At 43.0% G+C, this 14,877-nt stretch overlaps 1 protein-coding gene across 1 annotated transcript in view; it reads left to right on the plus strand.

The window, feature by feature from the left end:
• Positions 1-14,877, plus strand: part of ajap1 (adherens junctions associated protein 1) — a 185,256-nt gene that overhangs the window by 132,430 nt on the left and 37,949 nt on the right. Inside the window, exons 4-5 of the mRNA XM_055659397.1 lie at positions 2,820-2,831; positions 6,018-6,260. Coding sequence (XP_055515372.1) covers positions 2,820-2,831; positions 6,018-6,260 — 255 coding nt within the window. The remainder of the gene's footprint in view (positions 1-2,819; positions 2,832-6,017; positions 6,261-14,877) is intronic.

Here is a 14,877-nt window from a genome sequence, read left to right on the forward strand (position 1 = left end):
TTTGTACATTCTCCCCGTGGCTTTGGTGAAATTGTAAATTGTCCCTAGTGCGGGCAAGATAGTGCTAGTGTGTGGGGATTGCTGGTCGGCGCGGACGGTGGGCCAAACAGGGTCTGTTTCTGCGTTGCATCTCGAAACTAAACTAAAACAAAAATTCCTGCTCTCATTCAAAAATTAATATGTAGTCTGCAACATCTACAAAACCGGACACGGCTTTAGTTTAGTTCTCCCTGATTCTGAAATCTACAATGTAGAAATAGCTCAGTGGGACAGGCAGCATCTCTGGAGAGAAGGAATGGGTGACGTTTTGGGTCAAGACCCTTCTGAAGAAGTTCTGGCGCTCGCTGGTCAGCGTGGGGCAAGTTGGGGTGAAGGGCCGGTTCCCACACTCTATGACTCCATGACTCTTCCAAATTGCAGGGAAAGAATGGTTAATGGATACAATATCTCCTCCTGTAAAACTACTGCTATTGCACAAATCAGTCTAGTAATCCTTGACTGCACTCCTACTATGACCTGTAGATCCTCTCCTTAGTGAGGAGGTCCAAATGTGGAGTCGTGGTTGGCATTGCTGCTGCACAGCTCCAGTCACCCAGATTTGATCTAGACCTCTGGCCTACTATGTGTGGAGTTTGTACAGTTTTCATATGACAGTGTTTGATGCCCCGGGTGCTCCTGTTTCTACCCCACATCCCTGAGGTAGGAAGATCGGTGGCTACTGGTCCAGAGTTTACATGGAGGGCAAGAGACTTGGGGAAGTGTGGGAGTTGATGGGGATGCAAGAGGAAAAACAGGATTGATGCAGATGGCTGTTTGATTGTTGGCACGGACATGGTGGTCCAACAAAACATCACACCATACACACCTCTTCCAGTAAAGACCTTCACTCCATCTACCACCTTCACTGTTTGCCTTAACTACATGTTTGCTTCCAATGATGGTGGCCAGGAACACGCAAATCACTTTCTATGTATCATTTCCCAATCTGTCACCATTTAAATAACATTCGGCCTTTTTGATTTCAAAGGACATTGGACATTTATTGTCACATACACCAATTCGTGTAGTGAAATTTGAGTTGCAATTGCAGCACACAAATAAGATAAACACATTATAGAATTTAACATTAAACAAAAAAAAACATCCCCCCACAGCGGGATCAACGTTTCCCACTGTGAGGGAAGGCAGCAAAGTTCAGTCCACTTCCTCCATGTTCACCCGTGGTCGGGGCCTATTAAGGCCTTCGTAGTCTCCGCTACGGCAGCCCAATGTTTCAGGCCCTCTCGTCGGAATGATGGAACTCCGGCATCGGAAGAACACTCTCAGCGGCTTGGAGTTCCACAACGCTGAAGATTTCCTTATAAAACCGGGTGATTTTATATTTATCCATGTTATACTGCATCTGCCATGCATTTGCTCACAATCTGGCTTAGCACTCTATTAAAAACTCAATTCCATTTGACCTGTTGTGCATCCTATGGGAGAATCAGAATTGTTTCGTTTTTTAGTTCAGAGATACAACGCGGAAACTGGCCCTTCAGCCCACCGAGTCCACGCCGACCAGCAATCCGCACACTAACACCATCCTACACACACTAGGGACAATTTACAATGTTACCAAAGCCAATTAGCCTACAAACCTGTATGTCTCTGGAGTGCGGGAAGAAACCAGTGCTCCCAGAGAAAACCCACGCAGGTCACGGAGAGAACGTACAAACTCCATACAGACAAGCACCCGTAGTCAGGATTGAACCCAGTTCCCTGGTGTTATAAGACAGGAATTCCACCGTACCATCCATTACTGCCAGTAAATTCTGAATTACAGGAAGTACAGAACACCACAGAAGACCCTTCTTCCCTGTCAAACTGTGTACAACTTCTCCCCCTTCCGTCATGGGGTAGACTAACTCCCCCCCCCCCCCCCCCCCCCCCCCTCCCCCCCCCTCCCCAAATCTTTGCACATCCCCAATCCTTTCCTCCCATCACTTTAATTTCATGTATCTTGTGTTTTATCGATTTCCTTCCTGGGATAAGTAAAATTCTATTGTATTGTATCATATCGTATTACCGTAGTTAGCTAACTGTGTGCGTCCAGAATGTTTTGTTGGACTCCACCACCAAGGTGAGGGCATATAATGCTCTATTATTGAAAATCATTATTTTTTTAAATTTTGACGCACTGTATCGCTAATTACCAATTAATTTCCGTGCAACACCTGCAAATCCGTTATTTACCATCCAATTTCTTCTTGTCACCTATTCTGGTTGATAAAACACATTTGCGGAGTAGAAGTTATCACTTTTGCTTGTCGAGCATAAGCTGAGATGTCTAATGAATGGTTTAATGCTGGGGAAATGTCTAATGAATGGTTGGGATGAGTTACCCAGGCGATCTCCATCTTGGCACGTGATGATGCGGTGTCACGCTGAAGTTGTCAACTTCCATCAATTATGGAATAGGGGAAAAAACTGTTATTATGGACATAATAATGCAAGTACAAGCTGCCTTACAAGCCCACGTGAGCGGAAGGAGACGGGTTTGGGATTTGTTTAGCAGCAGGCTGCCAGACACTTCACCGTTGGTGCCACACAGTGTTTCCAATTCTGCATCTTCAACACTCTGCCGGATTTGACAGAGGTGGGAGGGGAACTGCCACAAACTGTGTGTTTTATTTTGGACCCAAGGAGGCGGTGAGTCAAAAGGTGAGGTGTAGATCAACTCAAAAGTAAAGTGGAAATTCCTCTGGATCATGTTCAACTTTTTTTCTCCTTTTTGTTTCTTTCCCGGGTGGGGTCCATCCTGCACGCGATGTCCACAGGTGGGAGAACAGGTGAGAGCCCCGAACCTCGGCTATCAATGTACATCAACCCTGTCTGTTTCTTCTTGTGTTGGCTGGACACTGTTAACGATCCTTGATCCACGAACCGGTAGCACATTGTCAGTCGGTGCTGTGCATCGTATAATAAACCATTGCTCCCAATCTGTCAGTCTCAAACTTGTTTGACTATAGTATGGTCATAAGCAAGAAGGCGATGAGCATCCCCCTTGCCAGGGCACGCCCGTCACTATTAATGATTAATTATTTAATATAAAACAATTTCTATTTCGAGAAAAGATATATAATGTTAGTTTCGAGATACAGCGCGGAAACAGGCACTTTGGTCCACTGAGTCCACGCCAACCAGCGATCCCCGCACACTATCACTATCCTCCACACACTAGGGTTAATTTACAATTATACTAAGCCAATTAACCTACAAACCTGTACATCTTTGTAGTGTGGGAGGAAGCCCACGGGGTCTTTTAGTTTTTTTGTTTTAGAGATACAGCGCGTAAACAGGCCCACTGGCCCACCGAGTCTGCACCAACCAGCGATCCCAACACATTAACACTATCCCAAAAACACTAGGGACAGTTTACATTTATACCAAGCCAATTAACCTCCAAACCTGTACGTGGGTGGAGGGCAGGAGGGTGTGGGTCACGGGGAGGACGTACAAACTCCATACAGACGAACACCCACTGTCAAGATCATACCTAAAGCATACTGATGCAGACTCATTTGTGCCTATTGAGAGGTGTTAGATTTGTACTGGGCAGAAAGTAAATGCCAGTCTACAAGGAGAAAGCCATAAAATGGGGATAACTAGACTTGTCTTATGAAAGGTAGCACAGGTTTGATATACAAAACGGCTCCCCTGGTGCTATAATGATTCCATGATTCTGACATGAATACATTTTCATCGTAATTCATCCCCAGTTCGCAGGGATATATACATATCATAGTACCGCACATGATATCCTGCCACAACATTCATTTCCAACTAAGGTAGAGTACAACGTGATCGCGCTACTAAACAGCAGGTTTGCCAGCTGGGGACCCATCTCTTGGCAACTGATTTTTTTTAAACGGCACCTTTCACAAAATAACCTCGCAAGGTGCGTTTTTGGCAATAGCCAAATCCATTGTTCTTGAACAAAGGTAAACTCTGAGTCAACCAGTTAAATTGGGGACGTGGGAGAGCAGGTTCAGATTCAACATCATAAGGTTAATGACATTGGGGTAATAAATATTACAATGTGGCTGTTGCATGTCATTTTGCAAGATTCAATAAGCGTGAGAAAGCACTGGCTATATTCTATTTCCAAGATTTGTCAGCCGTGACCTCTACTAATTCTAAAGTTTTAGATTAAAATTGAAACCTTTTCAAAATTAAGAAGCTGGCTCTGTTACCTGAACTCTATGAAAACCCCGGGTCCAGTTCATGTATTCTCCCCTGCGTTTTCCTCTCCCTATTCTGTTTGCCCGTATCTCTCTTTCATGAGCTTCTTGTGAGATTTGTCCATGTTTTACTCTTGCCTGTGACTGAGCTGTTTTCCCTGTGGTGACTGCTGCAGTATCCCTTTCCATACAACCAGGTGCTTACATACAACAAAGCAAGAATTACATTTGAGTAACTAAAATCCCCTAACTTCCTGTGCGATATCTGGATTAGCCTTTATTTTGTGTCATGGCACAGTCCTATTTCCGTACAACTGGTCCGAAGATAATTCTTACGTGAAAAATTAAAATTCCATGTTGTCTGATTCTAATCCAATAAAATATTGTCCTGTTCTGTTTTGTTATTGTTGCTTTTTAACTACGAATAAAATGCATTGAAGTTTTTATTAAGATTGTTATAAGATAACTGACCAACTTCATTTTACATTTGGCTATACCTTGTTTTCCCTCTAATGCCTGCCTCTTGGTATTTGATTCCATCACCAGAATGAAAAAATAATCAGGGCCATGCCATAGTTGTCTTTTCTAAATAGAATTCACCACTGGGAAGTTTATTTCCCAGACCAGTCTTGTGTAAAATCTCTTCATAGGCAGACACAGTTAGCACAGACATCGTGGGCTGAAGGGCCTGTTCCTGTGCTGTATCCTGTGTTCTGAGTTCATAGTTCAGCCTCTACATTAAGGTGAACCATCCTCCAAACCTCCCAGGCATTGAGGATGACTCTACAAAACATTGCAATGAATAAACAGCAAAAAAAATCAATTAATCAAAAAATGTTTCATTTAAAGATTTATTTGAACAACATGTTTATTAATTATAGCAATGACATGCATGAGAAAATAATTTTGTTAGTAAAAAAAGATTCACTCTGGTAACAAAGAGTCTACTCACTTTCTGATTGTCCAAGGCAATGGAGAGAAAGGGTGGATGGTTAATGGTGGGGGTGTGCAAGTGAGACAATTGTGTTGGTCAGGTGTTGAAACTCCCAATAGGTTGTTCATGCAGTCAAAGAATCAGCTTGACTGCTCCTTTAGCTTCTGCCATGAGTGGAGGGCAGCTGGTAGAACCACTGGCTCACAGTTCCATCCTGACCTCCGTTACTGTCAGTGCTTGCACTTTCTCCCTGTGATCACCTGGGACTTCTGCAGTTTCCTCCCTGTAAGGGTTGGTAGAATAACTAACATTAACTATGTGTTCAAGAGAGAGTTAGATATAGCTCTTAGCACTAACGGAATCAAGGGATATGGGGAGAAATCAGGAACGGGGTACTGATTCTGGATGATCAGCCATGATCATATTGAATGAAGGTGCTGGCTTGAAGGGCCGAATGGCCTACTCCTGCACATATTTTCTATATTTCTAACTGTAACTTACCCCTTGTGTATTGGTGACTGCTAGAATCTGTGGCGAGATGATAACAACTTGGAGAGAATAGAAAATAGTAATAGGGTAGGTTAAGTGTGAATTGGGTGGTTGAAAGATCCGCATGAGATTCAATGGGCTGAAGGGCCTGTTTCTATGTTGCATCTCTCCATGACTCAATGAGCAGTAAGTTCCTTTCTGCAGCTGATTGACCAGAACCGTCTGATGGAGATTTAATAACTCAAAGACAAGCAAAATATCCTGGTTAGAGTCAGCTTAGCCAATCCACTGTAAGTGGACTTGTTATATATGTGCACTGTGAAATGGAGACCTCGATACTGCTGTGATGACTATGTTTGTTTGCCTTGCAGCTGTGCACAGAGTGGGAATGGCCGGCGGAACAGCCATCAACGGAAGATCAACCAACAAGAAGAAAGTTGCCAAAATCTCACCGATTTCACCGCTGCCCGAGTGCCGAGCAATCTGGACATATTCACTGCGTACAACGAGACCCTGCAGTGCTCTCACGAGTGCGTCCGGGCATCAATGCCAGTCTACACGGACCAGGGGCTGCACCAGACCACAGTCTACAAAACCACATTCAATGGAAACCGGTAAGGCTATCTCTGCAGCACAAAATGTCTTGTAGTCATGAAGCACACCTCTCAGCTCAGAGGAAAAGAAGCAGGTAGGGGGGTGGTGAATGTTCAATCATCAAGTTGTACAGGGGTACCATTGTTAGGGGTACTGCTCTAGACTATTATGTCCACCACCGATTTTGCGGCATCTGATGGTCCAGCACATCCTTTAATCCGGACAAAATTCCAAGACCATTGTGCATGGTGCACAAGCTTTCGTGACGTGTGCCTCAACCCTGAAAGAGATAGTTGTTTACTTCTTTGTTAGTTGTTAATTCTTTATTTAAGTCTCTAGCATTCTATTGTGCTTTAGAGACACGGGAGGCATATAATTAGTGGGTCAGAGGTGTATTGTTGAATTATTATTACATGACCTCTGTTGGTCAGGAAAAATGGATAATCCGGCAAGGCTCTGGAACCAAGGGTGCCGGAAAATCAATGGTGTACCTGTACAGGTCAACTCCAAGAACCACGCCAAACTATTAGACTCTACAGCTCAGTCCTGTGCTTGGAGGTGAAATTTTAAGGCTCGAAGTAGACTGGAAATGCAGTGACACCGATAACGCTCTCTGTGTTACAAGGCAAAGCCAAGACACTTGATGACTGATTGTTGTGTTGTGAGTACGGGCACACTGACAGTGGCACATCCATCCAAAATTGAGAAGCAGGTGATGTTAGTAGTTTGGCAGAGCAGTACTTGACAAATGTAACGTAGCAAGTCCAACCAAAGTAATCAACATCAACAAATGCCAGGTTTTTATGCATTGTGTCAGAATATCACCAAGAAATAGCCAAAACCAATTATATCCCTTGTGATATTGATTTATCAGTATTTGGCACTTGGTTTTATACACTCCCTCATAGCCCAAGCAGTTGGTCTAAAGCTAGTTTCCTTCCAAATTATTTGTATAGCAGCCGACAATCACGCTGTGGCTTTTCACAAATCGGCTCCCACTTTAAATTCTGCAGCCCAGTCTAGAAATTTATGACAGATTTATGCCATTAGCCATGCACTTCCAGATATTACCTAACAATCCAGAAATATACCCTAGAGTGTTGCTGTTGGAGTTAACTTTACATAATCTATGTTCCCCAATTTAAACATGTTAGAGCTATTTACCAGAGGAACATGTGTGATCTCTTCGAAGAAATCAATTGCCCAGCTGCCCATTGGACTTTTCAAGAGATGTCAAGTCCATTGTATTTTTGCTTTCTATAGTTGTGTGAGCCAATTTAATGGCCATATCAAGCTTTCTTCTCTCCAATGGTATTTCCTATTTTATTTTTCCTTCATCAGTCTTTCCCTCACCCCTACACTCCTGAAGGCATTGACTCTTTGCTGGGTTAGAGTCATCTAGTCATTGCTAAGTTCTGGGAGGCCTGCCTGGTGCCCATTGTTTGCGTGCTAGCTCGATGGAGATGATGGTTATTGCTGAATAATTGTGTACCATTACGTGACATATACAGCAGAGAAACAGGACATTCAGCACGGCAGGTGTATACCAGACTTTATGCTTTCTGTGTCTCTTCCCAGCTTAATGTATCTCACTCCTGCACCATATCATTCTGTTCCTGTCTCCCTTTTGCACCTACAGAGATTTCTCCTCTGCGCATCTGTGCTGTTTGCCTCCACACTGCCACCATGCTCTGAGTAAAGGTCTGGCCCCTGGATTTGACACCGTCTCCTAATTCTGATTTCCGTACAGGCTCTGTCACCCCCTTCACATCAGGTCAAGAAATCGGATTGGTTTTGGCTTGACCTAGTGCACAAATTAATGAGGTCTTTCCTGGCTGTGATTATCTGGGTCAATGCAGGCCTCTGTGACTGCATTGGTTACTTGAGTTGTGGCTGCAGGTGTATGTGATAGGCTTTAAGAATTGGATTGATTGAGGTGCAGCAATCACTGGAGAATGGAGACCCAACAGTAACCTTGACCTTGTCTTCTACTGACATTAGTATAACTGCAGTACATTTCTTTACTGCATGCAGTATATATCAGATTGTAATGACCAACTATCAAGAAAAGCATATTTTATTACGTTTCATCAGAGGTAAAGAAACATTTTGTTCTGTGTAAGCATGTCATTTGATGGTAACATCGTTTGGTATTTTTTTTTGATGTTGCAGAATTTAATCTTTTATTTTCACTAAACAATATATCCGTGCTTCTTGATAGAGCTAAAAATATTCAGGATAGTGAAAAAGAAGGGTGTAAAATAGATAATTATAAGAGGGTTAAAATTTGAAGAGGTTTTTAGGTTAAATCTACCTCTGCGTGAGATCTACACGTGGTCATTGTGTGCAATATTGGGAATGGGTTGCTGGTGAATATACCCAAACAACACTGCCAGCGTGGCAGAAACAAAGTGGTTTCATGCTCATGCATTCCTGTCCAGGGAGCCATTGTTACCAGAGGTACAGATCAAAGTATGGGGAATAAGGATCGGAATGGAACAAGGGGTACTGTGTCCATGTTGATCCAAAGGGTGCAATGAATGGAACAACGGGTACATTGTTACAGTTGGGCGGCATAGTGGTGCAACGGTAGAGTTGTTGCCTTACGGTGCCAGAGACCCGTGTTCGATCCTGACTACGGGTGTTCTCTGTACAGAGTTTATACGTTCTCCCTGTGACCACGTGGATTTTCTCAGGGTTCTCCACTTTCCTCCCACACTCCAAAGTCGTACAGGTTTGTACGTTAATCGGCTTTGGCAAAACTTTAAACTGGGCTCAGTGTAGGATAGTGCAAGTAAATGAGGTGATCGCTGGTCGGCGCGGACTCGGTGAGACTGAAGGGCCTGTTTCCTTGCTGTATCTCTAAAGTCTAAAATGTTTCTAAAGCCTTAAAAAGTCCAGTTAGAAGTAATGGTGCAACATCCAGCATGAAGTTCTGGCTGCAGCGTCCAATTTGAAGTAGGCATGCAATGTCCAAAATGGAGCAAGGGGTGCATTGTCAAGTGTAGGAGCAAAGATACAGTGTCCAGCATGGAGCGAAGTCCATAGCCTTTTCTCCATGCTGTATACTGTGCGTAAGTAAGGGGGAAGAACAATGGAGGAACCGGCATGGGGGGGGGACTGTCGGGGGGGGGTGGGGGACTGTCGGGGGGGGGGGGGGGGACTGTCGGTGGGGGGGGGGGGGGGGGGGGTGAGAACAAAGGAGGATCCAGCGGAGGTGCATTGTACCTTTGTCAGCACCGTGTGTGGCGACTATTTGCGTGCATTGGGTATGCAAGCAAAGAATCTCACTGTGCCTTGTCACATCTGGCAATAAAGTATTCCATTCCATGCCCCATTCTGGATATTGATCCCTTGCTCAACATGGTCACTCCATTCTGAAACTTATTCCCCTTACTTTGATCTATACCAAGTCTCTTCTCAGTGGGACCAAGACATTTCTGAATTCTCTGTAATAGTGCCTGTCTCATTTGTCGATTGGATGACTGGTGCAGGCAATATCACACTGATCTAAAAGAAAAGGCCCTTTGAAAATTGCAGCTGATAATAGTGGTCTTGATATTGATTCTGTGCCTAAATTGGAAAGTGCCCCATTCCCCAAAACGGTCTGCTGTTTATGAATGCTTCAGTGAATACAAGCATCGCTAATTTTTTGATTGGATTATTAGGTTCTAAATCTATTGATCAGCTAGCCACATTGGTGTTGGGAATAGTTAATGCACTGAAACAGCTTGTTAGGTTGGATACAGACTGGGAAAATGGGAATAGTCAGAATGGTCAACTTGCTTCAGTCAGTAGAGAGCGACCTCCATCCGCATCTGATTCTCTGAGTGGGAAGTTGAGATGTGAGAGGGTTGCGGTCATCTCAGAATTTATTAATTTCTCCACAAACAATTGAAACATGACCAATATGGAATCTGGGATGAAGGAGCAACAGTGGCAAGTTTGGATTTCTACTCAACGGTATCCTCATACTAGTAAACAAAGATAATATGGGAAACCAATGCTTTGGTGAAAAAATGATACATATTGTAATTTTTATTACCATATTGTAACTTTGCATGCTGATGGCTGCCTTGGTCTAACTCTAAGGTTCACAATACATTGTGAAGAGACTGTGTGCCAGGATTATATTTCCTGGAAAGCCTACATTAATAATAATTGTGCATGCAGAGCATCCAGACGAAGGGTCTTGTCCTGAGACACCGACTCTCCATTTTCCTCCACAGATGCTGCCTGACCCGCTGAGTTCCTCCTGCAGTTTTCTCTTTATGCTAATGGAGTCACTGACTCAATCTCTGTTTTGCTAATCAGACCAATTTATGACGCATCCTGTGAAAGGAGGACAAAGTGGAGATATAGACAGGCGTTGAATAGGTTTTGAATGTGCATTGACACCATTTGAGAAAAAGAAACAGCTTTAAACATTATAAGATCACAAGGCGTTTTTTACACATCCCTTATTCACTATATACAGCATATAAGGAAGTTCTTACCTTAGTTCTTGCAACAATGACTTTTGTGTACACACACCACATGGTATTATACGTAGTTTGTTATTTCAACTTAACAAACACTAATGACACAGTTTGATAATTGTAAATGAATTATTATTGATTCAGACCACCACTCAGAGGGCAATCATCTGACTGCTGGCTTTATAGGTAAAAGCATTATGAACGTGTATGAGTAAACCACTTAGACCACCAAGTGAGCTCAGACTAGGTCCGATTATAATCTCACCTCTACATTCCCATTTACCCTCGGTAATCTTTCACCCCCCTTGCTTATCGCTCTACCCACCTCTGCTTTAAAAATACTCAATGCCCGCCCTTTGTGGAAAATAATTCCAAAGTCACCTGATCTTCTGAATGCAAAATACCCTTGGCCTTAAATGGACGACCCCTAACTTTTAAACAGTGACTTCTAACTCCGGAATCTCCCACAAAAAGGAAACATCCTCCCAACCCAATGATGACCCATCAGGATCTTACATGTGGCAGCACTCATGTGTGCATGGAAACTTGCAAGCTCTGTTCTAAAAAGGTTAATGTCATTTTAATCAGAACCCCAAAGATACCCAAAGAATCGAAAGCTGAGAGGGAACAGAAAATTAACAGAGGAATGTTTGACACTATTATTTGGCATTATTGCATCTGCTGTTTTCAGCACTTAGATTCACAGTGACATTTATGAATGCCTCTGTGAATATCAGCATCACTAATTTCTCGCTGTGAATTTTTTAGGTTTTAAATTTATTGATCGCCCAGCTCTGTTGGTAGAAGCAAGTGTTATATTCCAGTCTTTCCAGGAATTCAGTGACAGATTTCAGTGGCCATGATAAACCGAGAGAAACTAAATCAGAAGGTACACAAAAATGCTGGAGAAACTCAGCGGGTGCAGCAGCATCTATGGAGCGAAGGAAATCAGTCTAAATCAGAAGGATGTGTGGGGGTGGAAGATTGCAAACTTCACGTGGTCCACCCTGTTTCGACAAATGCAATCAACCCTTTTGATCAAATAAGATCAAATAGAACAAATTGTCCTACAACTTTAGGCTGTGCATGCCATACGCAAGAAGAAGAAGAAGGATGTATCGCCCTTGATCCTAGTTATGAAAACCCTGGTATAAAATATATGGAAGTCTTAGGTTGGTGGGATGGGTCCTGTAGAAGTGATACACATGGGTTCCCGTATCCCAGCATTGTTGGCACCATGAGGACAGGAGGGAATAAAATTGGAGGAGGGAAATCACCAGTAGAAACTAAATGTTAGAGATACAGCGTGGAAACAGGCCCTTTGGCCCACCGAGTCCGCATCGACCAGCGATGCCCACGCACTAACACTATCCTACACATACTAGGGACAATTTACACTTATACCAAGCCAACTAATCAACAAACCTGTACGTCTTTGGAGTGTGGGAGGAAACCGAAGATCTCGTAGGAAACCCACGCGGTCACGGGGAGAAGGTGCAAATTCTGCGCGGACAGCACCGATAGTCGGGATCGCATCCGGGTCTCCGGTGCTGCAAACACTGCAAGGCAGCAATTCTACCGCTACGCCACCATTCTGGTGGTTGGACTGTCTGTAATAATGTTTGTTTATCAATCTCCAGCACCAATTTGTTGCCTCATTTCACCCTTATTTGAAAAAAAAAACATTATTGATCTTGGCTGTCTTCCTAGAACAAGCACTTTGATACGAAACAATTGAAGCATTTTTGGGTCATTCTTTAAAAGCCGGTTTAAACTAATTCTGCAACTCGAAGAAAGAGTTGTAAAATTAGTTCAAACCGCCTTTTAAAGAATGGCTCAAAAATACTTCAATCGTTTTGCTTTCAAATGTTCAATGCAGGACTAAATTAACCAAGGAAGCACTAAACGTTCTGTTCTGCGGTATAGTCATGCTAACTCTTGCCATAAAACATTGCAGTAGAAATGGAAAGCAGCACCGTAGTCAGCAATCAAGCATCATTTCACTGTTGGTTAATGATCCTATGGTATGCTGTTGCAGGTTTGGCGAAGGTTATAAAACTAAGGTACAGACAGTTTCTCTTTGTCATCTAACCTATCAAGTTATGTAATTTTCCACTGAGCCACCTAATAAAGATCCATGCACAGCAATGCGGACTAGTAAGCACAAGGAAGACAGGGTTACCTCCTCCTTATAAAACTGATTGAATGGGTTGGATTAATGGGTGTGTGGTAGGAGGTGCAGAGTTAGATTAAAGCAACATTGGAGAGGAATATTGGCCTCAGCATAAACCTGACATATTATATTCACAATGTTTCCGGCTAGCAAGGTAGATTGAATACAGCAAGGAAGGTTGAGTCTGAAACAGGGTCCCATCCAGAAACATCACTTATCCCTGTTCTCCAGAGATGATTCCTAATATACTGAGTTAGTCCAGCACTTTGTGTCTCAGGTTGAATAAACCCCTTGATTTCACTCTAACAAACACATTCGGGCAACAGAGTGGATTATGTCCCTGGAGTATTTGCTTAGTCATAGAGTCTTACAGCATGGAAACAGGTCCTTCGGCCCAACATGCCTACACCGGCCAACATGTCCCATCTTCTCTAGTCCCTGTCCTATCCATCTACCTGTCCAAATATCTCTTAAACATTGCAATAATATCTGCCTTAATTGCATTGCAATAATATCAGCAGGTTCCATACACCCACCACTCCTCAGGTTCCTATTAAATTTTTCCCTCCCCTCACCTTAAATTCATGTCCTCTGATTCTTGATTACCCTACGCCAGTCCATTCCTCTCATGTTCAATAAGAAATATATTGAAGAAAGCAAAAACAATATATCTAGAGCATTGAACATAACCAAATGGCCGAAGGTGCTCCCTGGAAGAGTTGAGTCCACAGTGGGAGATGGTCAAACTGGTAGATTTAAGGAGTCACACTAAATTGTCAACAACCACTACTGGATGAACTCCAATTATAAATTGCAGAAAGGGCAAAGAATTGCTCCTAGCCTCTGCTACAAATTCTGCTTTTCGTCACTCTCTCTGGTGAATTCCTCAAACTGCTTCCAACCCAATGTCTTTGTTGACATGGAAGTGAGCTTTGTGTCTCCTATCTGCGCCATAACAAAGCCCATGGCAGATGCATCTAACGGTCTCTCTCCCAACCTATCTAGTTTAAAGCAAGACCCGGGCAGCTCAAGGTGCTCAGACCTTTTGTTTACAGACATCAAGTCCCATTCGCCTATCTCCCTGCTGCTTACGAACCTGCACCGCCTCCCAGCTGGGCACTGGAGTAACTCAGCGGATCAGGCAGCATCTCTGCAACTGACCATCATGTTTACTCTACCATTAACATTCTGCTCCATGCACATGAAGCTTTGCAACACCCACCCCCAAATACTTTTTAGCATCTAGTTACCTTCCTGAGTGATGAGTTTGCTGCCTCATATTAATCTGTATTCCTTGATGGTGGTTGGCAATCATATTGACACCATATAATTCTACATTGTTTGAACCCACTTGAATGAAACTGACAGAAAATCAATAATGCTGTCTTTGTTAAATAATTAAACAGATACATCAATAGAATTTAGAGGTGCAGGAATAAATATTTAGTGTGCCCGATTGATTGTCATGCCACATAAACAACTGACTGTGTTGTGTGTTAATGAATGATGGTTTTTGGTATCGGTTTGTTATTGTCATGTGCACCAAGTTATGACTAAAAGTTTGTATTTGATGAGCTATTCTATCAAATCAGATAATACTATACATGAATATGATCAGCCATTCACAAATATAATAGGTGGAGTGAATAAAGGAATACCAGTGCAGAATACAATTGGTTATAGTTTTTAAATAGCACTATATGCATTGTAAGATATTAACGTGAGTATATTGGGGTGGTGGGGACCAACAAAGCAAGAAAGTATACAGCAAATGGGAGAATATTGTATGATACAGAGAATGGGGCTTTGGGCCATATGCCCACAGGTAGCAGGGCACACCAATGTGGTGGTTAAAATGGGAGGCCAGAACCTGTACAGTACTAGACTTTAGACTTTAGAGATACAGCACGGAAACAGGCCCTTCGGCCCACTGAGTCTGTGCCGACCGGCGATCACCGCACACTTACACTATTCTACTAGAGACAA

The sequence above is a fragment of the Leucoraja erinacea genome, chromosome 30, assembly GCF_028641065.1.
Source record: "Leucoraja erinacea ecotype New England chromosome 30, Leri_hhj_1, whole genome shotgun sequence".
Taxonomy (NCBI): domain Eukaryota; kingdom Metazoa; phylum Chordata; class Chondrichthyes; order Rajiformes; family Rajidae; genus Leucoraja; species Leucoraja erinaceus.